General features: G+C 44.8%; 5 protein-coding genes and 1 long non-coding RNA gene across 8 annotated transcripts; 2 read left to right on the plus strand and 4 right to left on the minus strand.

Annotated features, from left to right (window-relative positions):
• Nucleotides 1–111: 111 nt before the first annotated feature.
• LOC136353968 (NAC domain-containing protein 6-like) lies at nucleotides 112–1,540 on the minus strand. The gene is made up of 2 exons (XM_066305408.1): nucleotides 1,268–1,540; nucleotides 112–906 (listed from the first exon to the last, which is right to left on the minus strand). Exons 1-2 carry the CDS (start codon nucleotides 1,538–1,540, stop codon nucleotides 112–114), a joined length of 1,068 nt encoding a protein of 355 aa, XP_066161505.1.
• A 2,038-nt stretch (nucleotides 1,541–3,578) lies between these two features.
• LOC4349736 (calcium-binding protein CBP-like) lies at nucleotides 3,579–6,820 on the minus strand. Its single transcript, XM_015762329.3, has 5 exons — nucleotides 6,164–6,820; nucleotides 5,080–5,126; nucleotides 4,803–4,978; nucleotides 4,023–4,041; nucleotides 3,579–3,931 (listed from the first exon to the last, which is right to left on the minus strand). Exons 1-5 carry the CDS (start codon nucleotides 6,741–6,743, stop codon nucleotides 3,827–3,829), a joined length of 927 nt encoding a protein of 308 aa, XP_015617815.1. The 5' UTR covers nucleotides 6,744–6,820; the 3' UTR covers nucleotides 3,579–3,826.
• Nucleotides 6,821–10,141: 3,321 nt separating this feature from the next.
• On the minus strand, nucleotides 10,142–12,011 carry LOC136353950 (uncharacterized). The gene is made up of 3 exons (XR_010737561.1): nucleotides 11,182–12,011; nucleotides 10,958–11,099; nucleotides 10,142–10,329 (listed from the first exon to the last, which is right to left on the minus strand). It is a non-coding gene; the product is annotated as an uncharacterized lncRNA (long non-coding RNA).
• A 1,873-nt stretch (nucleotides 12,012–13,884) lies between these two features.
• On the plus strand, nucleotides 13,885–18,365 carry LOC9271908 (uncharacterized). Of its 3 annotated transcripts, NM_001423151.1 has the most exons (13): nucleotides 13,885–14,168; nucleotides 14,467–14,564; nucleotides 14,713–14,795; nucleotides 14,885–15,011; nucleotides 15,345–15,408; nucleotides 15,524–15,621; nucleotides 15,703–15,787; nucleotides 15,901–15,991; nucleotides 16,330–16,431; nucleotides 17,047–17,111; nucleotides 17,613–17,694; nucleotides 17,791–17,870; nucleotides 17,968–18,287. In NM_001423151.1, exons 1-13 carry the CDS (start codon nucleotides 13,915–13,917, stop codon nucleotides 18,023–18,025), a joined length of 1,287 nt encoding a protein of 428 aa, NP_001410080.1. In that variant the 5' UTR covers nucleotides 13,885–13,914; the 3' UTR covers nucleotides 18,026–18,287. The 3 variants fall into 3 exon arrangements, 1 of the variants encoding a protein (NP_001410080.1); XR_001541473.3 differs by lacking the exon at nucleotides 17,047–17,111 and having other exon boundaries at nucleotides 17,968–18,365; NR_186754.1 differs by lacking the exon at nucleotides 17,047–17,111 and having other exon boundaries at nucleotides 15,544–15,621.
• A 145-nt stretch (nucleotides 18,366–18,510) lies between these two features.
• LOC4349738 (cytochrome c-type biogenesis ccda-like chloroplastic protein 1) lies at nucleotides 18,511–22,003 on the minus strand. Its single transcript, NM_001423153.1, has 11 exons — nucleotides 21,707–22,003; nucleotides 21,549–21,604; nucleotides 21,179–21,306; nucleotides 20,979–21,064; nucleotides 20,845–20,876; nucleotides 20,523–20,684; nucleotides 20,207–20,279; nucleotides 20,006–20,106; nucleotides 19,639–19,731; nucleotides 19,419–19,465; nucleotides 18,511–18,923 (listed from the first exon to the last, which is right to left on the minus strand). The coding sequence occupies exons 1-11, from the start codon at nucleotides 21,954–21,956 to the stop codon at nucleotides 18,848–18,850; spliced, it is 1,104 nt and encodes a 367-aa protein (NP_001410082.1). The 5' UTR covers nucleotides 21,957–22,003; the 3' UTR covers nucleotides 18,511–18,847.
• Nucleotides 21,677–27,222, plus strand: LOC9269556 (uncharacterized). Its single transcript, NM_001423152.1, has 2 exons — nucleotides 21,677–22,411; nucleotides 26,271–27,222. Exons 1-2 carry the CDS (start codon nucleotides 22,321–22,323, stop codon nucleotides 27,002–27,004), a joined length of 825 nt encoding a protein of 274 aa, NP_001410081.1. The 5' UTR covers nucleotides 21,677–22,320; the 3' UTR covers nucleotides 27,005–27,222.
• The last annotated feature ends 26 nt before the right edge of the window (nucleotides 27,223–27,248 follow it).

Here is a 27,248-nt window from a genome sequence, read left to right on the forward strand (position 1 = left end):
ACAAATCAGTAACTACGTTGACAAAGAATCATCAGATACATGTTCTTCCATCGTCTCAAAGAAAAATAAATAAATAAAGAATCATCGACTACTCTACCCCAGCGATTCAATTCATTCACATAGTATGTGGCCGTGGCTGTCTCCACCCCCGTTAGGATTGGGATTGAGATCACCGGCGCCGTCGAAGTCGACGAACAAATCGTTGAAGAAATTATCCATCTCCACCTCACCTTCTACTTGTGGTTCTTGTCTCACCTCCTCATTGAAGCCAACACCATAGCCGTTCATTGGTGAGAACAAGGTCATCTCCCCGTTGGTGTTCTGCATTGCCAATGGCGTCTGTCCCTGCGTCCCGATGCCACCGTGGCCGTTGCCGCAGAGAACCAGCTCCCCGTCTGCGTTGAAGCCGATGCCGTAGTCGCCGCCGTCGTAAGCATCTGGCTTGATGGCATCAGCGTCGCCGTGGTAGTAGGCGGCATTGGCCGTGTCGTCCGCCGTGTGTGTCGTCGTCGAGCAGCAGTAGTCCATCGAGGCGGTCGCTTGAGACGTCTCGCCGCCGCCGGAGTACGAGTATCCGACGTCGGGCTGTGGCGGCGCCGGCGCGTCGTAGCCGGTGGCTTCCGCCTCTCGGAGCCTCTTGGGCCCGGGAACCACGTTGGTTTCTTGGCGTTCCTCCTCGTTGGCCGTCGCCTCCTTGGCCCTCGGCGAGAGGTAGACCTTACAGATGACCATGATGCCCTCGTCGGTGATCGCCGCCGGCAGGTTGCTGGCGATCTCCTCCATGAGCCAGTCCGTCTTCTTGTTCCCGGGGGCGCGGTACTCGAACGCCTGACGGTCGCCGTAGCCCTCGATGACGCGGCGGCGCTGCGAGTTGTGCCACGTGCCGCCGCCCTCGAAGCCGCCGCGCTGTTGAGTTGTGATCCAAATTCATTTGTACTTAATAAAGGCCAACTTCCGCCGTAGTGGAGTGGAGGCCCGTCGCCGGGAGGCTTGGGCCGGAGCGTAGCGGGGAACGCTCGGGGGTGCGGAGGCGGAGCCCCCGCGAAACGGATCGTCATCCCTTTTAGGGTTCCACCGTATATATACCTCTTGTAAGCCGTCGTGTGGCGTTGTAACCTCACCCTAGATATAGTGAAGATATTTTGCTGGCTGGCGCCCGTGGTTTTTTCTCTCCTATTTTAGAAGGGTTTTTCACGTTAAATGTCGTGTCTTCTGTGATTGATCTATTATTTATTATCGTTTGTTCGCTCATCGTTTGCTAACTGGCGCCGCCCCTGCCGCCCTTCCACTTGGCGACGGTGAGGAAGTACCACGACTTGCCGTCGTGGCCGTACGCACTGTGCGCCTCCGTCAGCGTCGCCGGGTCGGAGCCGTAGACGTCGGCTTCCCGGACAATGTCCCGGAGCTCCTCGCTCGGCCGGCCGGTGATCCAGTGGTTGAGGTAGTCGCGGATGAGCTGCTCCGGCTTCGGCACGAAGAAGTATCCCGAGGGCACCGTCACGTCCGGGCCCTTCTGCTTCTTGTCATCTTCTTCCGCCATTGATGGTGATCCTCGTCGTGCGTTTCAAAACTAGGTTTTCGCGCGCGCGCTCGATCGATCGAATTCGTGTCGCTGTGAAAGGCAAGAGCATAGGTTGGTGTTGAATTTATTTGGCATAATGTCGTTGATTCGAGTTCGAATCGGTGAAGAATCTCGAGTCCGAGAAGGGGGGCGGCGGCGGCGGCGGCCAGAGCACGGCGGCCCTCCCCCGAGTGGATCCGGGGTCAGCCGCCCTCCTCCCACGCGGATCCGGCGCCGGCGCCCTCCACCGCGGCGACGACGACGACGGCGGACAGCGGCGGCGAGCTCGGGCGCGGCGAAGACGACGGCAGCGGGCGGCGGCGGCGCTGCGAGTTGTGCCATGTGCCGCCGCCCTCGACGCAGCGGTTGATCCGGCCGGCGGTGCCGGCGCCGCCCCTGCCGCCCTTCCACTTGGCGGATCCGGCGCGGTGGTGAGCTCGGGCGCCGGCGGGTAGGTTTTTTTTTTTCTTTTGGAATTTTATTTTTTTTCGTGATTTTTTATTTTTGCATGCTGTTGGCTTAAGCGCCCGCAAGCGAAAATCGAATTTTCGCATGCGGTCGCCCTAGCCGCATGCAAAGATCACGCATGCGGCTGTTTTCGCGCGCTCGATCGATTCGTGTCGCTGTGAAAGGCAAGAGCACAGGTTGGTGTTGAATTTATTTGGCATAATCTCGTTCGTTCGAGTTTGAATCGGTGAAGATCTCGAGTCCGAGAAGGCAAGAACGACAGGGTTGCCATTTCGAAAGTCTCCGACTCGGACTCTCGGAGTCGGCAGCTACTGGCTAGCCAAGCTGTGTTCTCCGTTCCATTTCGTTTAGTACCGCACTGTTTAGTGACATTGAGAATGGCGGGCACAAATACACCGCTACATCCATGGATTCTCACAGAGCCAGATAGCGCTGGCGTCGTAACCCAAGTTTTCGGGGGACAAGGTGGGTGTGTGGGTTGGAGTTAGGACACATCGTGAATTCTCGAGAGTGACGGCCTTGCAGCGGCATGCGCCGCGGTTGGTGGAGTAGGCACAGGCGCCTGATGATAAGTTTTTTCCCCTCGTGGGAGCCTTCGGTAGGCCTTGTGTGAAAAACCAGACTTACATTACAAATCTATACGGAGTTGCCCCGGAGGTCGCCTTCACTCCTAGACCGAGCGACTGCTCCAGCACACCACCACCTTTTTTTATATTCAGTTTATGTTAAAAAAATATTTGACCATATCTTTTTTTTTTGTACAAATTCAGAAAATGCAGTTATTTGACCACATCTTCATATATCTATCGGCCAAAAATGAGCTTAACATTGATATATTCAGATATTGGCAGTTTATTTGGCCACATCTTCAGACATCTATTGGGCAAAAAATACAGTTTCTGCAGTTTATCTCATGACATCTTCAGCCTGGCACATCAGTGCGCCCCCACCCCCAAACCAACATATGCCGGGTAAAATAAGCTCAATACAGACATGTCCTATCTAGCACTTTATTTGTCGGAACTCCTTCCTAATAGAGTAGCAATTCTTTGCGTGGCTATCGGAAAAGATGAATTGAAATTCAGTGCAGTACTAACTTTGCTGCAAGTAATTTCAACCATCCATTTTTTTCAGCAAATAGTTGAGATCTGATACTACAGTCTACAGTTGTATTATTGTTACAGTACCTCTAGTTTTCTCCGCGTGTGAATAGTACTACATATAATTTAGACCCTTGAATTTACATCAAACGGTCCATCGGATCCAAATCCACAAAAGAAAGGCTACCAACAACGCAAAATCTATTCAAAAAGAACATTTGCCAACTCTCCAATATGTGAGATATGCAACCAAGACCTGGAATACGCTACTCATTTTTGTTTCCGTTGCCCTGCTGCGATGGAATTCTGCACTGCAATTCAAGTTAACGCCAAAATCACCCGGACTGAAGGACTACACATCAGCTACAACTGATAATTCAAGCGATATCAAAGCACTTCGAAACTTTCATTTCACTCGGCTTAGTCCTTTCTATGAGTCATTTCACAAATGCATTGAATTTGTGGGCTGATCGATATGCGATTTCTAGGCGGAAGAGTCATTACATCATTTTCGGAGCTATCCTCACATACATGAGCGTTGTAAATTGTAACATGCCCGATCAGGGAAGCACTTGTATCATTTCAAATCCAAACAATAAACTCAGTTAAAAACAAGTCGATGAACACACGTTACAGAACCGTTTCAACACAATGGGCATGGTCTCCTGAAAGGTCGACTGTGCAGCACACTGCCATTTTATGCAATGAGAAAAGGGAGTACAGTCAGCATGAAAGCCTCGTAAGTAAAAGTCGCAGAGCCCGAGAAGGCAGTGTCTTTCTCCTTGAACTTCTCAGTCAGACCCTGTAAAATTGTTACAAATGTATGTTAACAGAGTGAAAACAGAACATTGTGCTAGGACTTAACAGCGTCTGTGATGGAATTAGTGCATTACCTTAACTGTGAGGCAGCATCTGCAAAGGCAAACAAAATAGTGTTAGGACTGTAATATAGGCCGAATTGGAATGATAGAAGATATCAAGATTTTAAACTATATCCAATATTAACTTTGAGGTTAGGACTTGCTTGGCTGGGGCTTATAATAAGCCATGACACGTGATCAAAGCAACAAAAGTCTTTTATATTTATACAATTAAGTGGTTTAAAATCCAAGGCTGAAAAATAGAACGATGAGAAAACAACTAGATGGATTCAAAGTTTTGCATCAGAAAACAGAAGTAGAAAGACTAGTTGATGCATACATTATCCTTTTAGTTATTGCCTCAAAATGTGCAAGAAACATCTTAACAATTATATTTGATAGGAAATATCATCTTTAACCAGCCATTTGATCCCAAAGACTACTTTTGTGTCAACAAATGTTCAAAAATAAAATGTTAAAAATAAGGCTGAAACGAATTTGAACCAATCCTATAATTAGCTGACCATATAAACATATGCTAACCAAGTTTGAGATGATTGGATTTTTTTTTTAGAAAATGATTACTCCCTCCATTTCACAATGTAAGCCATTCTAGCATTTTCCACATTCATATTGATGCTAATGAATTTAGATAGATATATATGTCTAGATTCATTAGCATCAATATGAATGTGGGAAATGCTAGAATGACTTACATTGTAAAACAGAGGAAGTAGATGATTGGATAAGCTAATAGCTTGAACAATTACTAAGAAAGCAATCTGCAAAACATAATTGAAGGAGTCATCTTACTCAATGAAGTTATCATATTCAATGGCTTTGTTCTTGCCCCCAGTCTTGTCAAACTTTGACACAAGCAAGTCTAGCACAGTTGGAGAAACTGAATATCCCAGACTGAGAAGAGCATCACGCAATTCTGTTGCATCAATTTTACCACTTTGGTCACGATCAAACCTCTCGAAAATGGACTGCACAGTACAAGCAGAAAATGCACGTATTCAGTTTCAACAGTAACTTCATTAGTTCCACCGCGCAGAAGAAAAGGAAAGCTGAAGCTGTAGCATCTCACCCTCCAATTCTGAAGACTGTAAAACACAGAGGTAAATTCCTTGGGACCTGAAAGGATCAAAGACACATATTCAATGTGGTTTACATAAAAACGAATAATATAAGAAATGCTTAAGTTCAAAGTACAGTATCTAGCAATCCAGTATTTGTTAAATCAGGTGCATTTCACAGGTTAGAACTAAAAGTCCAAAATTCCATATACAAGCTCACTAGCTGATAGCCTGAAACATAGCACTGGTTTCAGAGTATACACTGCTCAAGCAATTCAAAGCTCATGATTCAATCTCTAGTTCTCTACACAGAAAACAGATGACAAAAGAATAGGAGAAATGGCATTGATTAAAGTTGCAAATATCTAGTTTTCAGTTTAGCAGTAATTTGAAATTTTAAATAGAACTGACTAACAAAAGTAAGTATACAAGGTAACATGTATAAACTATGTGCCAAAGTAGCATGCCCTTTTACTGGAGTAAACCCAAAATTCTTTCTAGATCACAAGCCGGGAGAACTTACAAGTTCATTGTGCAAATAAACTAGTAGTATATGTGTCTATGCTGTACCAAAGTAGACCACACCATGATAACCACACAAGATGAGCTAGGATTTTCCACAATTCTATTGAATCCTATCCCACAAAGAAATTGATGCAATTTAAGAAACTTAATTAAAAGAACCCGCATCCCAACACCTAAAAGTAAACTCCAGCTTTTAACAAGTTGCCACTACATCGTTGCCCCACCACGTTCCCCCGTCTTCCTCCCAAACGACAAGTCCTAGCCGTATGATGCAAACACTGACTACAGCCCTGGCTGGAAGACTCCATCTCCACATCGCAAGCCAAAAGTCGCATACTGGCATCGCAAATACCGTGGGAAGCTTGATAATCCCGCGGAGAGCCACGTGCCAATCGCGTGCCACTCGTTTGACTACACATCGCCCGAAGCACAACCACCATTACGTATGCCGCTGACCAGAACAACGCGCACGATAGCAACCATGGCGCGATCAGACTAACGCACACCATCCCCAAGGCCAGAACTACTCAATTCGCGGGTGAGAGTGAGACGATGAAACGATGAACTTACCAATCTTGCGGACGTTGGTGTTGGTGAAGAGGTACATGAGGAGGTGGACGGTGCGGAGGCTGAAGCTCTGGCTGTACCCGGACAGCGCGGACTGCAGCTCCTTGTCGTCGATCATCCCGCTGCCGTCGCGGTCCGCCGCCTGGAAGCACGCCACCACGTTGGGATCCGTCCCGGGCGGGAACGCCGATGGCACCAGCGACGCGAACGGGCTGCCGTACCCGCCGGGCGCCCCGTACGGCGCCGACGAGGGCGGCGGGGCCCCGTATGGCGCGCCGTACGGCTGGCTGGAGGGCGGAGCCCCGTAGCCGCCGCCGTAGGACTGGGGCCGCTGGGTGGAGGGTGGGGCGCCGTAGCCGCCTCCGCTGCCGTAGGGCTGGGTGGAGGGCGGGGCGCCGTAGCCGCCTCCGCCGCCGTAGTAAGGGGCGGAAGAGGAGGAGGTCTTACCTTCCTTGGGAGGCTTCTCGCCGTAGGGCGGGGCGGAGGGGGCGGGGGAGGAGCCGTAGGGCGGTGGCGGGGCACCGTAGCCGCCGGCGCCGCCGTAGGGGTAGCCGGAGCCGGGGTTTGGCGGGTAGCCGGCCATGGGAGAGAGAGGGATTGCGAATTTGGGGAACGAGGGTTATCAAGTCTGTCTGCGTCCTCTGATATTTTGTGTGTTTCGAAATTCAAAATGGAAGAAAGCTGTGGAGGGTAGTACGGGTTATATTAATGATGAAGATGATGACGTGGGAAGTAGATGCGGTTGTTGCAGGCTTGAAGATGGTGAGGACACACGGTGTACGCGTGAGTTGTGAAACGACGACACCGTGTACTCCGTCGTATTTGTGAGAACACCGGAACATGTGTCACGTATAGTTGGGTCGAAGGTAGTAGAAGAAAGGGCGTGATGCGCGTGGGCAGCGACGGCACGGCCGCGCGGCCGCCGCCGAATTGAGTGTGCGGCTTACCTTGGCGCTGCATGTTTCGTTATTCGTTCTTGAACCAAAGGTTGAGCAGTGAGCACGGCACGAAGCATCGGGGACGCGTTTGGTCGACTGGCACACGGGAATACGGGGATGATCCAATGAACGCATGCTTCCTGCTTGGAAGTGGTCCATTCCTCAGTTAAGGCCATTAAGCCAAAGAAATTTGAGCACATGTCACTTGATTCGTCTGCCTCTAAATTTTCATCACCCAATCCACATGCTTTTTGAGATGTGAGTATAACTTTCTCCGTTTCAGGTTATAAAACTTTCTAGTATTATTATCTATATTCATATAGATACTAATGAATCTAGACACAGTGTTATAACCTGAAACGAAGGGAGTACTTTCATTGGAGGAGTACAGGAGGAGGTGGCGGGCGGTGTCCCTCGGCAGCGACAACAACGGCAATGTGCGGAGCTTGAGAGTGAGAGGGGGGCATAGGGCCGGCCCTCGGGTGTGTGTGGGATGGGGGCTGCGATTTGGGGGCCCAGAGCAGTGCAACCGCTTGAAACCCCCCCCCCCCCAACCCAGGCCCAACAAGAAGGTGAACAGACACGCCGTGCACGGAAGCCGGAAGCGAAAGGCGAACAGAACGCGATCCTGTGATGCCGCCCATGTCTTCTAATCTTCTCCTCCTCACGGCACCGAAATCGCGCGGCGCAACAGCGCAAGGCCACGCATGACGCATAAGCACGCCGGCCGCCGGCTTCTCGTTTTCCTTCTGCTGCTCCGCACGACAGTCGACGGCAGTAAGGCACGAGGCGCAATGCAGCTGTGACTCCGTGACCGCCCGGTGGACGCAGCCACTGCCGCCTGCCACCTCTTGAATCTTGATTCAGGTATTACTATTAGCTAGGATCCTATGTGTTTGTGCATTTACATGGTAGCAGCTGGATTAGCTTCGCCCGCTTCAGTTATGTATAGTCATCAGATTAGAGAGTTTGCTATAACAAGCTTTGGCCGTTAACCAATCGTCATATGAAAAATTGAAATTTCGTACCATTGTGATTTTTATCTGTTAATATGTAAATAGCCATGTACCCGTGTATTAATGTATAGTCGTATGTTAGGTTTATTCAGTTGTTCCGATAGGTGGACGAACCGACGAAGGCACTAGTGTGTATTTCCGACTCACTTGCCGTGTGCATCTAGACGCTTGTGATAAACTAATTGGTACGATTTTAAATTTTGATTTGTAATTTTGTATTGTAATTTATGAGTTAAACTACTATAATAATGTTTTTTTTCAATTACCAGGCCATGTTGTCGAGAAAGTATGCATCGAGTAGCAAGAAAAGAAAAAAAAGAAAAGGGTAGATGATTAGATAGAATCCCATAAGAAACTTTTGAGGTAACATGTACAATGTTTTATATTTAAATATTATTTCTGAATGCAATTTAAATGTTTACAACATTAATTTAGTATATGTATCTATTGATTGTTATTATATAGTATGATAAGGGCCTCTAAATTTAGTTTCGCACCGGGGCCATAAAAAGTCAGGACCGCCCTGCGGTGGGGGGGGAGGTGAGCCTGGGAGCCGAGCTTGCCCTTGCCCCTAGCTTCGCGTGGGTCTCCAGCACCCACGCACGGACCTAGGACCATTGCTATCATCATTGCTCTCCAGTCCTCCATCGGCTTCTCCCCCGTCACCAGATTCCACAGCCGCCGCCTAGGGGTCCTCCACCTCGTCTTCCTCCACTTCACCAAGCTTCACATATTGAGCTGTTGCGCCTCCGCTTCACTCGGTAGCTGTCACGCCCAGAAATTTAGCCCAAATTTCCAGACTATTTTGTGTATTAAATCCCTGTCCAGGACTAGCCAGGGTACACAAAACGACAAGTAATATACAGTTCCAAACGTAAATAAAAGCGTAAATACTTACAGAAGAGGCACTTAGTCCTCACACCGAAACGAAAGCAACAGCAGCGGAAAAAGGCAATCCTAGTGGGGCTTCAGCTCCACTCCACAGGCAAAACTCAACTGGGTCTGAGTCTTGGTCTTCTAACCTCGTCTTCAGCTCAGAAGCACTACACTTCTGAAAAAGGGGAATAATAGCAAGGCTGAGTACAACCACCGTACTCAGCAAGCCACACCAACGATGCATTCGTGCAAGGGGATACAAGGACGGTTTATGGCTATTTGCATAAAGGCGGTTGTGAAACATTTTATTGAGCAAATAGTAAAACAGTAGAGTAATTAAAGTAACATTAAATCTCCACTGATCAATGCTACGCCACGTTGAACAGGCCCAACCAACCCACCTGAACTACAGTGCATTGAGTCGGTTTATTAAGGTGGGACTAATCATGGTGAATCTGGTCGACCGCCCATAACCACGGGCACGGCTATTCGAATAGTTTTACTCTGATCAGAGGTGTACAACGGTACCCACAAGACACAGCTCCACGACACGTTCCCGTGCGCCGACATGCCACCACGACATACCGGAAAGAGGCCGTGACAGAACCTTTCGCATAACCCCCTCTAGCCAAGCACACCACACCTCAGGTTTCACCCCCGTCCCCAGCGGGCAACGGGCAGTCCCCTCTCGTGCCTAGGTGAATCCGGAAGCGACAGAGGCCGTCGCAGGGCCCGCCCCGCTCCATCACGCCCACCCTTGCCTAGATGCGTCAGCTAGAGGAAAGCTACACTACAAGCCCAGTCGTTGCCCACGCTGGCTTGTGGTAAGTACGAGGAATTCTTCCAGGGTTTCCCGCGAACTGGTCCTTAATTGCCATGTGTGCGACTAGCAAAACCATGCACCCACAGCCCACCATTCAGTCGTATTTTAGTTGGATAATTACGACCATGAAGCATGTCCAGATGTCTCGAGCACGCAGCTCATTCTGATACTAAAAGGTCTAATACTGTAATTATCCCATCAACTGAGCTAGTGGTAATTAAGCATGGCTAAGCATATAGTTCTAGCTAGGTCACATAAGTAATATGAGCTAGTCGATTTATTACCCAATATTGACAAAGGACAGATATCAAGTAAACATGGCACAAGCGAGCAGATAGGTAAACCCTATTCCCATGTAATTAGCAAGACATGCAATTTTATTTGCAAATGATAAAACATTTGTAAATTAGGATCAAAATGCTTAAGGGGAATGTGTGACTTGCCTTGCTTCTTCAAACAATCTTCTGAACTCTTATCCTTGCGATCGCGATCTTCCGAAACGACAGATTCTACACGCTGGCAAGCAAACCAAGGAAAAACTCTAATAAAAACCAAGGAAACAGTACATGAAAAGTAAACAAACATGTAGAGCTCAATTTTAGATGAATTTTGCAAGTTGAATGGCTCAATTTGGAGTTCGAATGAATTAGATATGGATTTTAGAAGTTTTGAGCCGTTTAAATGAATTTCTAGAATTATTAACGAATTTATTGCGCATTAATGATTAATTTCTCAAAGGAAAAGGGACGCGCTGACGTCATCAAAGAGGCCGGCGCCGATAGGAGGGCCCCACGAGTCAGCGGCGCAAGAGGAGCGGCCCGCGGTGGACCGAGAGTCCACCGCGGCACAGGCGCGGGTGCACCACATGGACGGCCACGTGGCGGCCACGGCAGACAGGCGGCAAAGGTGGCGCCGACATGGCGCCACGAGGGCACTGACATGGGGCGGTGCCGAACGGCCATGTGGACGGCCCAGATTCACCCGGGGTGAATCAGGCGGCCACAGGCGGGCGGGAGCCGGCTCGCCGACCGGCCGGCCGGGAAGCGGCGGCGTGCGGCCCGATGGTCGCCGGCGGTGACCACCGGCACGGCGGCACGCGCGGGAGAGCGGCGGAGAGCGGTGGGAAAGGGGAGGGGGAGCTCACTGAGTAGCACACGGCGGAAGAAGGTGGCCGGCGGCGAGATGGCAACGGGAGGCGGCTACGGCGGAGCTCGGGGCGGACGGAGACGATGACGCTCTGGCGACGGGCGGCGCTCAGGAAGAGGCGGACGAGCGGCAGCTGCACGCTAGGATGGGAGGGGAGGTGTTAGGGAGGACGGGGCGGCGACGTGGCCGGCCGGAGCAGAAAGGAAGGGGGGAAGGGCTCACCGGCGCACGGGAAAACGGACGTCCAGAGAGTTTCCGGCGATGGGAAAAGGTGGCCGAGGTTCTCCTTGTCCTTGTGGAGCAGAGAGAGGTGACGGCGTGGACCAAAGCGGTGTTGCGACGCGGCTGGAAGTGGCAATGGCGACGGATAGAGGTGGTGCGCGTGGCGGCGGCGTCCCGGAGGTGGAATGGGAAAATGGAGTAGGGGCCGGGGTGGAGATCGACACGGCGATGCCGATGGTGGTGTCGGCGCGGCTCGGTGGTGGCTAGTGCGGCGGGAGACGGCGGCTGGCTGGAGCACGCCGGTGAGTGGTGGGGAGAGGGAGCGCCGTGGGGAGGTGGTTTCGGCGACGCAATGGGGAAACGGAGGGGTTGCCGGGGTATGGCACGACGCGGCAAAGCCGCTGGTGGCGGTCGCGCGGAGCGGCAGCGGCAGGAGCAGCGGTGGCGACCGGCTGGAGGATCGCCGGCGAGCGGCGGCAAGAGGTGCGACGGTGGCGGGGTGGTTTTCGTGCACGGGAAGGTTCGGGAGAGAGGGGAAAATGGAGAGGGAGGTGCGGGGAATGCTTTTATAGGGGAGGGGAGGTCGGACCGAGCTCGGGAGAGGCGGAGTCGGGGTGGCAACCGCCGGCGGCGTGGGCGGCATCGTGGGGTGTGGGTGGCAGTTTTGGAGGGGAGAGGTGGGGGATGAGGAGGACGTGGGGCGGCGGGGTCCCACGGCCGGCGGACTCGCGCGCGGGGTGGAGAAGGAGTGCGGAAACGGCGGCGTCGTGGGGAGGCTCGGGCGGCCATGGCAGCGGTTGGAGCCGGAGGAAGGGGATGACAGGTGGGGCCGCCGGTCCCACCTGTCGGCGAAGGGAGAGAGGAAGGGACGCAAAACAGACTTTTTGCGAGGGAGGATAGGAGGGAGGCCGAGCGGGCCGAGGGAGGGGAAAGGGAGGCCGGCCTAGCCGGGAAGGAGGAGGGAGGGAGTTGGGCCGAGCCCAAAAAGGGAGGAAAGGGATTTAATTTGTTTTTCTTTTTCTTTAAATTGATTTAGCGAACTTTGTGGCATTAAAATTATTTCTTGAGCTCCGAAAATTTACGGAAAAATCCGGAGAGTGAATTAGGGCACAAAGAATATTACAAAATATTTCCGGCCAATGATTTTTAAAAGGAAATTTTAATTCTCCCATTAGTTCACTTGATTAAATTGATTTAACTTTTATTTAATTCATAGAAAATGTATTATTTAATGATTTTTAATTCCGATCAAAAATCGGGGCGTTACAGTAGCTGACTGTCGTATTATCGTTGCCGTCGCGGCATCACCGCCAAGAGACACCGCCCGCGCACTGCCTCCTACCCTTCTTCGGCAAAAGTAGGGGTGAAAACGGTAACGGTAATTACCGGCCGACCGGCGTTCGTTTTCGACTTTCTACCGGCCGAGCCATATGGAAATGGTAATCGACCGAAACAAAAATGGAAATGGTAAAAAATATGGAAATGAAAACGGAAATGGTTTTGCTGTTATACCGATCGTTTCCGTATTTACTGTATTCTCGCGGAAATTACCGTTTCTTATAATATGGTAATTACCGTATTCTAAATATGTCGATATTATAGGACATGTCTATACTTGACCCACAGCTTATAGATTGAATGACTCTTCAATAAAATCTCTAACTTTTGTACATGGCTAAAATGAAGTTAATTTATAATTTATATAGTATAAGCTTGAATTTATGTATATATATATAACATACTTATGTAAAGTTAAATATATGTTTTTATAGTTTAATGTTTCCGTATTTGTTACCGGTTTCCGATCTGTACCGACATGTTTCCGTTCGTATTGTTCCGTTTCCGGTTTTCCGATATTTCCGATATCGTTTTCGTTTCCGACTTTACCGTTTCCGATTTCGTTTCCGAGAAAAATATGGTTACGGAAATGGTTGAGGCTGTTTTCCGATCGTTTCCGACCGTTTTCATCCCTAGGCAAAAGTGGCACGAAACCAAAAGTTTCGCACCTCCAGTGACACTTTTGCAAAGACACACAGATTGGGTGGCAAGAATTCAAAGGCACACAAATCAGATGGCATATCCTCAAATTTCTTAGGCCACGGTCCCGAAACACATATGGCCTTGGTAGGTCTTGCAATACGGCAATACCTAAATACTTGACCTTTACTTTATTTCCTATCCTTAATCCAAAGATTGTAGCCAGACTGCGTACTCAGTTTGTGATTTCCCATCTTTTCAAAATAAAATAAAAGATGCTTATTTGTGAGATTATTGGTAGTTTACCTCGAGAGGATTTAGCAATAAGGACTAGTTTCAAACTACCACTGATTATTAAAAGTTACCGGGCTTACCGCGGGGGCACGGTAATATAAATACCGCGGTAACCTCCTTAAATTCAAATAAATTTTAAAAATAGTTTGAATTTTTAATAAATTTTGCGCGGTTTTATACGGTTTTTCACGGTTACCGCCGGGGCGCGGTAACCCCGACCTCGGCGGTTTGGGAAACCCTGGTGCCATCTCACCTTCCCATAGTTCATACTGAGGCCCAAGATAGAGCTAATTCAGCCCATCGTAAGCGATATGAAGGGAGGGAGGAAACAGCGGTTAGATGGATGGATAATCCGATAGGCGACCGAACCAACGGCCCACCGGCTTCCACGTACCCAACCAAACAAGCACCTCCTTGCCTTGCGCCATCCCTGACAGCACAGAGCACTGACACCACTCGGCTATGTCGCCGGAGCGGAGCGGAGCGAGCAAAGAGCCAATGGCCACCGTGGTGAGGGCATGCATGCCGCTGCCACCTGCCGCCGTCGCCTCCTCATCCGCCGCTCCCTCCACGGACGCGCAGGCGCAGAGGAGGTCCTCCTCCTCCAGCGCGCGCGTGCTCGTGCTCGGCGGCACCGGCCGCGTCGGCGGGTCCACCGCCACCGCGCTCTCCAAGCTCCGCCCCGACCTCAACATCCTCATCGCCGGCAGGAACCTGTTGGTGCCCCCTATATGCTATGCCTCCTCCGCACTAGTCTGTTACTCAATTTCCTCGTCTGTTTTAATCTGCAGAATGAATTTACTTCACTTGTGTTGCAATTTCTTACTTTTGAACGAATGCAAACCACACCTAGCCAAGTAGCCATTTTGTAGTTCACTTCAATAGTGGGAACAATTTCTTTCTTCTGTCAATAGCATCCTGGCTGGATGCCTGCAATATTGTGCAGTTCCATCTGTACAATGAGACGATTATAGTAGCATGACCATTTGTCGAGTATCCTTTTTTTTTGGTCAGGGAGAAAGGTGAATCTTTGGCATCTAAACTCGGGGATGAATCAGAGTTTGTCCAAGTAGATATTCGCGACAGGAACATGCTGGAGGAAGTGCTACAGGGTTAGTAATGGAACTACCTGCTTATGTTGTGCTTTTAAGTTGGAACACCGGCCGTATGATTTCAAAAGATTGTTGCAAATATTTTGAAAAGTCATCCACAAACTTCTTCTGATGTTTGACCATTCTAGTTTTTCTTTTTTTGCCCCAGATGTGGATTTAGTTGTTCATGCTGCTGGACCTTTCCAAAGGGAGAATGAGTGCACTGTCCTACAGGCAGCAATAGCGACCAAGGTTAGAAATGTGCAACGCCTGATCATCAAATGCATAAGTTTAATAACACGTTGAAATTAGTGACATCCTTAACTTTTTTTTTTTTACAGACGGCATATATTGATGTTTGTGATGATACAGACTATTCGTGGAGAGCAAAGGGTTTCCATGAACAAGCAAAAGATTGCGGTATCCCAGCTATTACAACTGCCGGCATCTATCCTGGAGTGAGCAATGGTCTTACTTCGCATTTCTATCAAACATATCAGTTTACTTTGATATTTTTCAAGTTACACTGTCCAGATATCATCATGTGCTCTTTCACAATTTCCATCAGTACTCATGGATAGTATCCATTGCTCTTTGAGGCAGTTTACATATGTGTAAAATCACCAACTTGATTAGTGTCATGTATTAATATGAAGATTGAAGATATCAAATACATAATAGAGAGTTAGAGACATGATCTAGCAGTAAACTATGAAGACAATGTTTTGATCTAGCTAGGTAAGCTTCATATCTTAATTTTTTGAGTGCTTAGAAATACACTGTTTTCTTCTTTTGGAACAGTGATGGCTGCTGAGCTTGTTCATGCTGCTAGAAGTGAAAATGCTGGTGAACCTGAAAGATTAAGGTTAGGAGTTATTTATTTCCTGGAAAAATTAAAGGTCAAACTAGTCATGAAGTATGGAAAGCGTTGTCGTATTCATCAGAATCTATGCTAGTATGTTGCTAAATCCTTTTTCTAGATTCTTTTATTATACTGCAGGCACTGGTGGTGCTGGGCCAACAATATTAACAACTAGTTTTCTGCTTCTTGCGGAGGATGTAATCGCATATAACAAAGGTACTTTTCAATAATTTATTAGTGCACTTATAGGATTTCTCTATGAGGAAAATCTAAGTTTTGTTCTCATTACAAATTCAGGAGAAGAAATAAAATTGAAGCCCTACAGTGGAGCTCTCAGCATTGATTTTGGCAAAGGGGTTAGGAAGAAAGATGTTTACTTACTGTAGGCACTGAACATTAATTACTTTTTGAGATCTTACCACAATAAGGAAAAACCACTTTGGTTAGAATTCAAAATGGAAGCTAATAAATTTTATATTATGCCACTAATTCCAGGAATTTGCCTGAGGTGAAGAGTGCTTATAAGGTTTTAGGTGTGCCTACTGTCAGTGCTCGCTTCGGTACTGCTCCTTTTTTCTGGAATTGGGTAATGCAGGCCTTCGCAAACTTTTTACCTGTTGTATGTCTTACTTCTCAAATTATGCACTATCAAGTTACTTCTTTCAGACACAACCGGTGCTATTAGTATTCTAGTACTAGTAAACTCTACTAAAAAAATAGAAGTTTTAATTTTTAAGCAACCAATTGCTTACATTTTATTTTATTATTTAATTATGTAGTTGGTGAAATCAACTAATACTATTATTACTGTTAAAGCAACATGGTTTGCTTGTTTTCTGCTGAAATCTTAAAAATGGGATAATATTAAACTGGTGATTTGGTGCTAATGCGGATTACACCTGACTGCAACTTGTTCGTGTTCAGGAATTCTTGAGGGATAAAAATAAGGTTCTAAAATTGGTTGGATTTGTTGATCCTTTTGTCCGAGCTATCGATGGTATTGCTGGAGAGCGTGTTTCCATGAGAGTAAGTACCTAAAGCTGTGTTCTCGAGGTGAGGTTGGGAACTCACCTCATGCACACGCAAAATTAATTATTTACTTTTTTTGAAAAAATGGATTAATATGATTTTTTAAAGCAACTTTTGTATAGAAAATTTTTGCCTGTGTGTTTTAGAAGTACTAGTTCCTTCCAAGGCTTCAAGCTATTTCCAGAGTTAACTGCATACTCTTTCAAGCTGTGGCCAGAACAGGTATTTGAATGCCAGTTTTAAAATATTTGTTCAGCCAATTTTTCTTCAGTTTTTTAAAATAATTTACTTTCTAAACTTTGATTTGATCAATTATAAGATTTGATTTTATCACTTCTTCAAAAAGGGAGCGAAGTATGGACCATGTAACTCTCAATATAGCCATCGATTTCCACAAAATATTGGTCCACTGAGACTATTGTTTTTACTAGTTACTGGCCAAGATTTGTTTCCTTGGTCCAGGTTAGCAGCCTAGAAGCATACTACTTCTAGTATTTTCCTCAAGCCATACCTGGAGTAAGAGTAAATTAATTATACTCAAACTTTGTCCAAAGTTGTATATGTAGCTACTGATCACTACCTTTTGATCAAATTTATTTCATTTATATGCAGGTAGACTTAGATTGTTCAAATGGAAAGAATACTATTGGATTATTTTCTCATAGAAAACTATCTGTGTAAGTAGACACTTCTGCACAAGCAGTTGAGCATTCTCAAGGTCCATTACCTAATTGATATTTACCATATTAGTCATCAAATATCAAGACTTATTTTAAAAAATAACTATCACATTTTTTGCCCTAGATCGCAGGAAGCTTCACATAGGTGCTCTCTAAATGAGACCCCAGTTTCAAAAACTTACATGCTATGTATAAGAGTTTCCTTTTATTCAAAAAGGGATTCCTGAGAAAACCATGTAAACCTGTCCTCATTTAAAAGCTAACAGGGTATCTACTTCCCAGAGTGATTATTCCTTAACATTTGAATGATGCAGCATTTTTGTAATGCTAACACCCTAAATCCTAGGAATTCATACTCAAAACTTGGAGCGATCTTACTACATGGTTGTTTTGAGAAGTTCCGATTTACTTTGCAGTTTTAAATTTTAAGAACAAACAAAATCATTTGGTACAACTATCTGCATTGCATCTTAGCATTAATTTTTATTGGATTTTCAGATCGGTGGGCTATGCAACAGCAGCGTTTGTTTTAGCAGTTCTTGAGGGCAGCACACAGCCTGGCGTCTGGTTTCCAGAGGAGGTTAGTGGTGCACTAATGGGAGGACAAAATAACACACTAGTCGACACAATATATTGTTTTAATTTTCTAAAATCACCACTTTTATTCATAATGCAGCCAGAGGGAGTAGCAATTGAATCAAGGAAGGTGCTTCTTGAGCGGGCGTCTCAAGGAACAACGATCTTCGTGATGAACAAGTGATGTCCTCTCTGCTCAATTTCAACACCCATTAGTAAGCTAATAATCAATACTGAGTATGCTAGCTGACACAATACCGTAAATTTTGATTGACAGGCCTTCCTGGATGATAGAGACTGATCCAAAGGAAGTTGGCCTGGGAATATATGTGTAGGGAAATAATATGTTTCACTCACTATATAGAAGTTTACAGTTCCTAATTATAATTTTGACGGTGAAATCTTAGCACTTACTACAAAGTTCTTGGGTATGAGCAAGAGCAAGAGCGACAAATAGGACAGGGCAATGAGCAAGTAAAATCTTATCCATTTTCAACCAGGCACCTCTGTCTCTTTGTTAATCGCACTGTTCTGAATGTGGCTGTAAATAATAGAACGAATTTGTAATGCTCTAAGAGTATGGAGTGGATCATTATCTAAAAAAAAGAGTATGGAGTGGATGAATGAAATGATTGGAGCGCAATACAACCAAACGAGGGTTACAGTTTTGATGAAGTATCCTTAGTGCCTGTTATTGTCTTAGCAGAAATGTATTGAGTTTGTGACTTTGTGAGGTCTCTAAAGAATTCGTTACATTCCAAGAGCATTAATGCATCCACCGAAATGAATTATCCGTAGCAATTTTGGTCATCGTGTTTAGCATCGACTTGTGCAGCCTGTGAATTGAAGTAGAAGGGCATATATATATTTCTCTGTTCTGCTCTTGCCTCTGTCTACAAAATTCCACGTATTCTTTAAAAGCAACGGAAGCTAAATAACATTTGTGGGTGGGTGTAGGGGGTAAACATCAACTTATCTCGTTCTATACAGATTGCTGAGACTAAGATATCATATATACCTATGTAAGCTACGAAGAGCTGATGATAGTTCGTTAGCATTTTATCATTACCTACTTTACATTTCAACTCTGACATAATTCGCATGTTCAACAATGGCGATCCTCGTACTGCAGCTCTTGTCCGACTATGATATGCATTCTACATCACCATTGATGTTGCAGGAAACAGCCTGTCCAGTAGGGTATAAACCCCTCCACCCAGTAGAAATGCACCACTACCAAGCAAATGGCAAATGTTAGCGCAAGGCGTTAATCCAAAAAAAATAAAGTATAAAAGGCAGATTTTTTAAAGAAGGAATGGCTTATATTTTTTTAGAGATCTTTCTCTTTTTTTTTTTAAAAAAAAGAAAGAACACGAATGCTTCTGAGGAATTGGAACTGTGCAAAGCACATGACAGAATTGTGGCAAGAAGTTTAGAACAATATCTTAACAAAAGAATATTAAATGGATGATAAGGTAAATTTGATGTGCTATATTCTCCCAAAAAAGCATGCCAAACAAATGTGATTTCAAGCTCTTTGAACCAAGACAGTGAAATTGTAGCGAATGCTATCAATTAACAAATATGGATTTTCAGTGTTTCCTTTGTAAAAGGTAGTCAAAAAATTATTACTATTCGTACAGATAATTAATTGCAACGTGCAGGTCTTTTGCAATCAAATTACAAACCAGGAACCTCTCAAGATCCAGAAAGAACTAAGGCACATACCTGATTGGGTTTATCCATGCAGAATATCTCCTGAAGGAAAGCAAACTCTACAGAAAGCAAATAATTTATCAGGCACTAAACTTAAAATGAACAGGTGTTGTTGTTCTAGGATATGCGCTGTTAAACTGTTAGTCAAGTCTAAGTGAGATTTAAAGTTCCATATTTGATGGCACTATCTTATCTATACTTAACAGATGTGTATATCAGAAGACATTTATACCTGCAGTGCTCCAGCAAAAGAAGCTGCAATGAGAAGAGGTGCAACATAGCCAGTTGTATAAGTCAATAACAAACTTCCCCCAACAATCGGATCCTGACAGAAAATGTATCGTAATCAGCATGTCAGAAAATTAATAAATTAGGCGAACATAAACTTCTTGCCAACAATTATGACAGATTGCTAAGTCAAGTGTAACATATATTAGAAACAAAGAAATCAACATTACTGCATATCATAAGGTATGTGATTCACTAACTTTAGTAATTAAAGACACTATGGTAAAATTTATGACAGTTTTACTGTTTTGAAATTTAAGAAAAAGTAATAAAATATTAATGTAACTTATGAATGTTCCTGTTATGCATACTCTTGAAGTGGCAACATATCCCAGAAGGGTAGCAAGAACAGGTGTACTGCAAGGTGATGCTGCTAATGCAAACGTAAGTCCGGCAAGGTATGCTTGTACACCTATAGGGAAACAGCAAGATATCATTTACCGTAACTGAAATAAACATAATGAGGCATATGGTACTTTGATACAAAATAGAAAATTATGTCAAAGCATTACTGGAAGGGAGGTTAGCTGCAGCAGCTCGAGGGTCATAATCGCTGAAAAATGAGGGAAGTTGTAGCTCAATTACCTGTAAATACAAGATAACCAGCATAGAGAACAGTTTAAGGCAGTGAGCTAATATCTACTATAACAGGAGTGATACACATTTCATTGAAATAAATTACCATCGCAGCAAAGGATTTACAACTATTTATAAAAGGAAAACCATCAAATCAACCGATACTTGATTTGAATTGTGGCAACAAGTTAGCTTGAAAAATTAATTGGCATGCTCCGCTTTATGAGTTTTCACATTGGATCATGAATTTACCTCAAGAAGGTTCAATCCCATGATAACTGCTAACCCTGAAGCAGCCACTGGAAGTCCTTGTCCTACCTGCCCATAGGCCTTTCCAGCAAAAGAAGCAGCAACACCAAGGATGGCTAAGGTTGTTGCCAGTCCTAATGAAAAAGCAACTGAATTTCCAACAACCTAATATATAGAATGGAAACATATCAATTTACATCAAGAATAACATGGATGAAGTTTGTTTTTTCTACATGGTGAATGGATGTTATGACATACTATGAGGTTTTGGGTATACATGTTCTATTTAATTTCTATAAGTTATTTTATAAATAACAGAATATACCTCAGATCGATCTTTGCCCGAGCCAAAAGCACCTGAAAGATTTTAAAGAATGTGTCATCAGATCAGTGCCATCAATTATAACTGATCCCGGGCAACAAAAAAACAGCATCTCAAAAGGTAGTCGCTATACTTACCTATATATCCTAGAGTCAATGGCAGAACACTGAGTGTACAAGGAGACAAACTAGTTACAAGTCCAGCACCGAAAATTACAGCCAAGCTAATAGAGAAACATGTCAGAAAAGAGATGGACAGAAACATAAAATATAATGAAAGAAAGTAAGTAAACAGATTCTGTCTATAGGCAATTGACTGCAGGGGCCGAAAAGCTAACCTAGTGAAACTAAGAGCAGACAGCTGATCCTGAACAGCTTCGTTGGCTTGCTGACCCGCTGAATATAGCAAATTTCCAAACCAATCTCCAACGCTAAGGTCAGCCAAAGCAAGTCCAGATGACCCTAGCTGATCACAATAAAATTTTATGCATGTATTAGCTATATGCCCTCACAATGTAATAAAAAGGAATATACGATATTGCTCTTTCCTATGACAGATAACTACACTGCTGACTACAATTCACAATTGTTTCTACGCAGTAGTACAATTTGACATGTTAAAATCACAACTTGACACAGGCATCACGAAATCTTTTGTGATCAGCAAGAAGGGGACAGAAAATTCGAAGGCACATAGTGCTCCCTCACCAGAGAATCCCCAATTTCTGTAGCATTTGCAGCGCCAGCAGCAACCAGACTCCCCACTGAGACCAAGAAACACCACTCACTAACGTCAGAGACATTTCATCAAACAGATTGCCAGCGATAGAACACATGAAGGGAGCAGTCAACAGCTAACACTCTACCCGCCACGGTCGCCAGCAGCATGGGGCGCTGGCGGACGAGAGAGCACCTCGCCGCGGCCTCCAATCTCGCTCCACGAATCGCTGCCTTGGAAACCGAGCTCCCGCGCTCGCGGGGCACACCCACGAGCACACCCGTACCAGGGGACGAGGAGGTGGAGGGCTTGGAAGCAGAAACCTGCGCCGGGAGGCATGGGCGGCAGGTGGAGGTGGTGCTACTGACGGGGCGCGCGGCCATGGCGACGCAGAGCATGGAGGAGTGGAGGGAGAAGAGGGAGAAGAGACGCTGCTGCTTGGGTCAAAGGGAGAAGAAGGCCACACGCCCGCGAGGAGACGTATAGCCTTCGATGGGCCGGGGGCCCACGAGTCAGTGCGACGCAAGCAGCTTCATCTTTTGGCTTCATTTAAAGCTATAGCTTTCTCCGGCAAGCCGTCGCCTCAGCTCATCTCACTGTTTGCGAAATTGCGGCGGCGGCGCCCAATCTCGCGGTGCAGGGGCGGCGCCTAGTTCCATGGCGAGATAGCATTCCGGTTTGCCGGAGGAGATTGCCGTCAAGAGCGAGAGAGAGCATCGGCGAATCATTTTGAGTCTGGTGTTCCTCCTCTTCCTCCCGGCGATGGGGAATTGGAATCACCATCGGCGGCCATGGTACAGGAGGACCCGCCACGACCGCGCTCCACGACCGCCTTCCCCTCCTCCTGATCTCGGTATGGATGACTGATTTGCTTGTTCTGTTCCCTTTGTTTCTATGGATTGGATTGCGTTTTTGTATGATTCGATTAAGTTCAGGTGGTGATTTGTTAGGCGATAATAGGGTTAGAAATTTTTAAATCTAGATATCTAGGTCAGTAGGTCTGGTAATGTCGGCTAATCTTTTTCTGTGGATTGGAATTCTAGGAATCGACATGAATATCATTCTACCCATCCTAAGAATGCACAACCGTCGTAGATAGTGGACTGTCTGCTTAGAACCAGAGTTGCTATGGCAAATTTCTTTACCAATAGTCTTATTGTTTGTCTAATTTGTCTTGGTATTTCAAAATGTGGTGCTTAAATGTCAGAAAGTTCTAGTTTTGTTCAACTACCAAGTATCAATTTGTCGTTTGAGCTGTAATGGTATGGCAGTTTGCCAACTACTAATGTGCAAACTTTGTACATACAAGTTGGTCATTTGATCCAACCACACAGTAAGCACAGTGTGTCATCTGTTCCGACAAGAATATGTAACGGAAATAGTGGTGATGTATTTCTAGATTAGGATATTCTCCGCTTCCCGCCAAAATAATATACAACGGCCTAATGGAAATAGTAATAATTTAGGATGGTCTTTGCTTCCCACTAAAATTTAAAACACCGCCTCTCCTTATCCACTAGAGGAAATATAAATGCTGAAACATAGCCAGGGTGCACCACTTCTGTACTTGAATCTTGCTAGACGCCAACCTGCCACCTAGCACGGTTGCCATTCAGGCCAACTATTGCTAACTAGGAACTAGACACCACCATGTTACCCCGTCACCCACTTAGCACCTTTTTGAACACTACTAAATTGCCCTAGCTCATTTCGTTATTACATGGGGGGTTCCAACTCACCTGGACCTTAATGTGGCATGACTAGGAGCCTAGCCTAGAAAATTTTTTTTAGAGCAAGGGCCATTCCCACATTTCCATTAACAGAAATGCAGCTACAGAATTCGGGAAAACATAAAAGGAAACCACCAACTATCCTGATAGAGTTTACATTGGTCAATTTGGGTTGGGTGTCAACACACAACCCCCTAATTGCCAGCAGCCAGCACAAAGTAAAGACACAGGGAGCCACTCTAGGGACTCAGCCAAACAGAACCCAGCAAAAAAGCTCAACCCAGATCAAAAGCCCACCCTACTAAGAGACTTCCAGTTTTTTGTCAACAGTGAGAAGAATGGGGTCAATGCTTCAGGTGAATTGAAAGCAGAGCACATCATGCTTAGAAATCAAACTCCAGAGTGAAGCCTTCCAGCCGCTTCATCCCAGCCCTCCAACCGAACCTCGTGTTGAAAATGTCATTTACAAATTGCTTTAGGAGCTGCCCCCCCACCCCCCCACCCCCCCCCCCCCCCACAGCAGCCTTCTTCGCTCTTCCTCCTGCATCTGCAAATCAGCCCAACATGTAATCCAATGACGCATAATAAATCAAATCTGTGGGATCTCCAGGAAGTTGTTTCTTAAAACAAGCAGAATTTCTTGTTTTCGAAATGACCCATAAAATAGCAGCCACACCAACCCAAATGAGATGTTTCATGTTTTTCTGAAAGCTCTACATCCAACTACCAAAAAGATGATTTATGTCTCTAAAAGGTTTCAAGTTAAAGGCTACAAACAACATTCCAGATCAGTTTTGCAATTCGGCATTCGATAAAAAGGTGTTGCATTGATTCTGCTGTATCATATAATTGACAAAATTTATCCCCCTTCTACCAACCTCTTCTAATTAAATTATCTTTCGTTAGTATACTGTTTCTCAAAATAAGCCACAGGAACACTTCGATTTTTCAAGGGGATCTTGAATTTCCAGATTTCCTATGTGAAAAATGAATGCTTATTTTCATATCTTTGTAAAAATATTTAACAGTGAATTACTCTATCTGCTTTTGACTCATCAAAAGTTAAGCTGATCTGAGTAAGCTTACCCTAGGAAATGGAAGGCGGAGTTATGTTATTATGATCATACAAGTTATTTCTCTAAAATTAGGATAATTCTAGAAGCTTCAAAATAGTAAAACCACATTAACACACAATGCAAAAAAGTACAATAAATGTTGGTACTAAAGAAGGCTTGTCTTTTGAGGATGTCAAGGATAGGAGATTAAGGGAATTGTCCTCTGTAATGGCGTTGCTTTGCATTAGCCATATCACAGCCATCTGGTTGAGGTTGTACTTAATGGAGAAAGAAAACAAAGCGCTGTACTTACTGCACATTTCTTTAGAAAAATGAGGAGCCACAAAATATTAAGTTGACTATCAATAACTTCTTATGTGGGCTTAACATTTTTTTCCTCAAGCGGCAGGATCCTAAATCTATGATATACTTGAGGAAACATTGTTGGTACTTGGTATTAAAATAAACTATTAGGTAACTGACATAGCCATGAAAGGTGCAATTGTGTGGCGACAAAGGAGCATCCATTAGAAGGAATGCTAGTATTTTAGGATTGAACCCTTTTATCTAGTACTTTGAATGATTCTTCTGTTTAGTCTGTTATGAAAGTAACTGTTGGGTGTCTTTTTTTTTACATACTTTTAGAAGAGATGCTGCTATTTCAGGCGATTTTTAAAATCTGTAGGTGATTTCTAAATCTGTACAGTGGTGTTCAGATGGTGATTTGTTAGGGAAGACTCGGGTTGGAAAATTTTCGATCTAGATATCTAGGTCTAGTACTTTCTTGTTGGCTGACGATTTTCCTGTGGATTGGAGTTCTCGGAATGGGCATGAATATCATTTTGTTTCCTGCCACCCTAAGAATGACACAACTGTCGTAGATGGTGGACTGTCCTGTACTGTGTGATGCAGTCAATTTAAGCTTAGAACCAGAGTTGCTACTGCGACTTCCTTTACCATTAGGCTTATTATTGTTGGTCTAATTTGTCTTACTATTTGAAAAGGTACCCAAATGTCAGAAAATGCTAGTTTTATTTGACTACCAAGTATCAGTTCATAGTTTGAACTGTAATGGTATTGCAATAAGCAAACTAATCCCTCTGTTTTTTTATTTGACTTTGGTTAGTTCAACGTCAAATAAAAAAAAAGAGGGAGCACTTGTGTGCGCATATCTTCAGAAAAAATGAGGGGACACAAAATGTTAAGTTGGCTATTGATAACTTCTTATGTGGCCATTACATTTTTTCCTCAAGCAGCCGGATCCTAAATCCATGATATGCGTAAGGAGACATTATTAATTTCTATTAAAAATAAACTATTAGATAACTGACATACTCCCTCCGTCCCAAAAAAAGGCAAACCGCGGGTTTGCGTGCCAACGTTTGATTGTCCGTCTTATATGAAAATTTTTTATAATTAGTATTTTCATTGTTGTTAGATGATAAAACATGATGAATACTTTATGCGTGACTTATCTTTTTAATTTTTTTCATAATTTTTTCAAATAAGACGGATGGTCAAACATTGGACACGGAAACCAGGGTTTGTCTTTTTTTGGGACGGAGGGAGTAGTCATGAAAGGCGCAGTTGTGTGGCGACAAAGGAGCATCCCTTAGAAGGAGTAGTGTTTTAGTACTGAACCCATTTATCCAGTACCTTGAATGGTTCTTCTGTTTAGCCTGTTAGGAAAGTAACCGTTGGGTACTTTGGTGTCTTTGTTTCCCATACTTTTAGAAGGGATGCTGGTATTTTGGGATTTGACCCGTCCAAAATCTGCAGGTGATTTCTAATCTGTACAGTAGTCTTAAGCAATCTAGCCAGAAAATTTTTGTATATGTTATTTGTTTGTATAAACATTTTAGAATTCATCATCTCCCTGCATTTTTATGCTGCTACAATGAATCTGATATTGCTTTCGTATTTACAGGACACAATTGCCACCCAATCCCATTATGGGAAAGGGAATTTTGCATTTATGTTGGCGGCATTTCTTGGCACAGGTTCTGTGACAACAAGAGATATGTCTGCATGTATAAGAACATAGAGCAATGGGATGACTCAGAAGCCTTTGATAATTTTAAGAATGCAAAGGCTAGATTCTGGGCTAATTACCATGGTCAACCTTCAGACATATCTTTGCCAGACCCTGATATGTATATTGACAAGGTTGACCACAATAGCAAGATCGACCCTGAGTTGATAGCTGACCTGAATATGGTACGGTTACCATTCGAGATGGATGATGAGTTACTCCCAGCTGATGGATTGGGCAGCACTGATACAGATAACAAGTGCCAGCAGAGGCAGAACCAATCTAGAAACTGGGACATCTATGTAGAAAAGCCCACCGAAGTTAACAAGTGGGAGCAAGATTCAAGATCCAACATGGACTGGGGAACAAAGCATGAATCTTGGAATGAGTGGAGTAAAAATTGCTCTGGTTGGGGTAGTGCCTTGGCGGATTCTAGTTGGGGCAATTGGAATAATAGTAACAATCATCATTCATCAAATAACAGGGCTAGCTTCAATGGGATCAACAGGAATAGATACCAGGACCCAAGCAGCATATCTGGAAGGAAAAGGAATAGTGGTGGGTACATTCAGCAAAGAAACAGTAGACAGAGAAACCAGATTGAGGGCTACCAAGGAAGTAGATGGTGAGACCCTAAAGAAAAGAACATCTCTTTACATAATAGTGTAAATGGCCACACAATAGAATGTGGCTTCTTAGTTAGTAGTTTGAAAGATTGGATGAGAAATGAATCCTTGTGATCTTTTTGTCTGGAGCAGTTGGCAATACTTAGCAGTTTGAACAATTATACATGTAAAGAGATGTTTGAGTTATTTTTCCTGTTAGTCTATGGAAAGAAAGTTTCTTCATGTTGTTTGAAACATTTTGTTTTTG

The sequence above is a fragment of the Oryza sativa genome, chromosome 11, assembly GCF_034140825.1.
Source record: "Oryza sativa Japonica Group chromosome 11, ASM3414082v1".
NCBI lineage: Eukaryota > Viridiplantae > Streptophyta > Magnoliopsida > Poales > Poaceae > Oryza > Oryza sativa.

Excerpts from the sequence above, each read along its gene's own strand:
- LOC136353968 (XM_066305408.1), bottom strand. The coding sequence starts at position 1,540 with ATGGCGGAAGAAGATGACAAGAAGCAGAAGGGCCCGGACGTGACGGTG. Across the intron at positions 907-1,267 it reads GGAAGGGCGGCAGGGGCGGC|CGCGGCGGCTTCGAGGGCGG; the intron begins GCCAGTTAGCAA and ends ACAACTCAACAG.
- LOC4349736 (XM_015762329.3), bottom strand. The coding sequence starts at position 6,743 with ATGGCCGGCTACCCGCCAAACCCCGGCTCCGGCTACCCCTACGGCGGC. Across the intron at positions 5,127-6,163 it reads CACCAACGTCCGCAAGATTG|GTCCCAAGGAATTTACCTCT; the intron begins GTAAGTTCATCG and ends TGATCCTTTCAG. Across the intron at positions 4,979-5,079 it reads ACAGTCTTCAGAATTGGAGG|TCCATTTTCGAGAGGTTTGA; the intron begins GTGAGATGCTAC and ends TGTACTGTGCAG.
- LOC9271908 (NM_001423151.1), top strand. The coding sequence starts at position 13,915 with ATGTCGCCGGAGCGGAGCGGAGCGAGCAAAGAGCCAATGGCCACCGTG. Across the intron at positions 15,788-15,900 it reads AAGAAAGATGTTTACTTACT|GAATTTGCCTGAGGTGAAGA; the intron begins GTAGGCACTGAA and ends CACTAATTCCAG. Across the intron at positions 17,871-17,967 it reads ACGATCTTCGTGATGAACAA|GCCTTCCTGGATGATAGAGA; the intron begins GTGATGTCCTCT and ends TTTGATTGACAG.
- LOC4349738 (NM_001423153.1), bottom strand. The coding sequence starts at position 21,956 with ATGCTCTGCGTCGCCATGGCCGCGCGCCCCGTCAGTAGCACCACCTCC. Across the intron at positions 21,065-21,178 it reads TCTGCTCTTAGTTTCACTAG|CTTGGCTGTAATTTTCGGTG; the intron begins GTTAGCTTTTCG and ends TTTCTCTATTAG. Across the intron at positions 19,732-20,005 it reads GATATGTTGCCACTTCAAGA|GATCCGATTGTTGGGGGAAG; the intron begins GTATGCATAACA and ends ATTTTCTGTCAG.
- LOC9269556 (NM_001423152.1), top strand. The coding sequence starts at position 22,321 with ATGGGGAATTGGAATCACCATCGGCGGCCATGGTACAGGAGGACCCGC. Across the intron at positions 22,412-26,270 it reads TTCCCCTCCTCCTGATCTCG|GACACAATTGCCACCCAATC; the intron begins GTATGGATGACT and ends TCGTATTTACAG.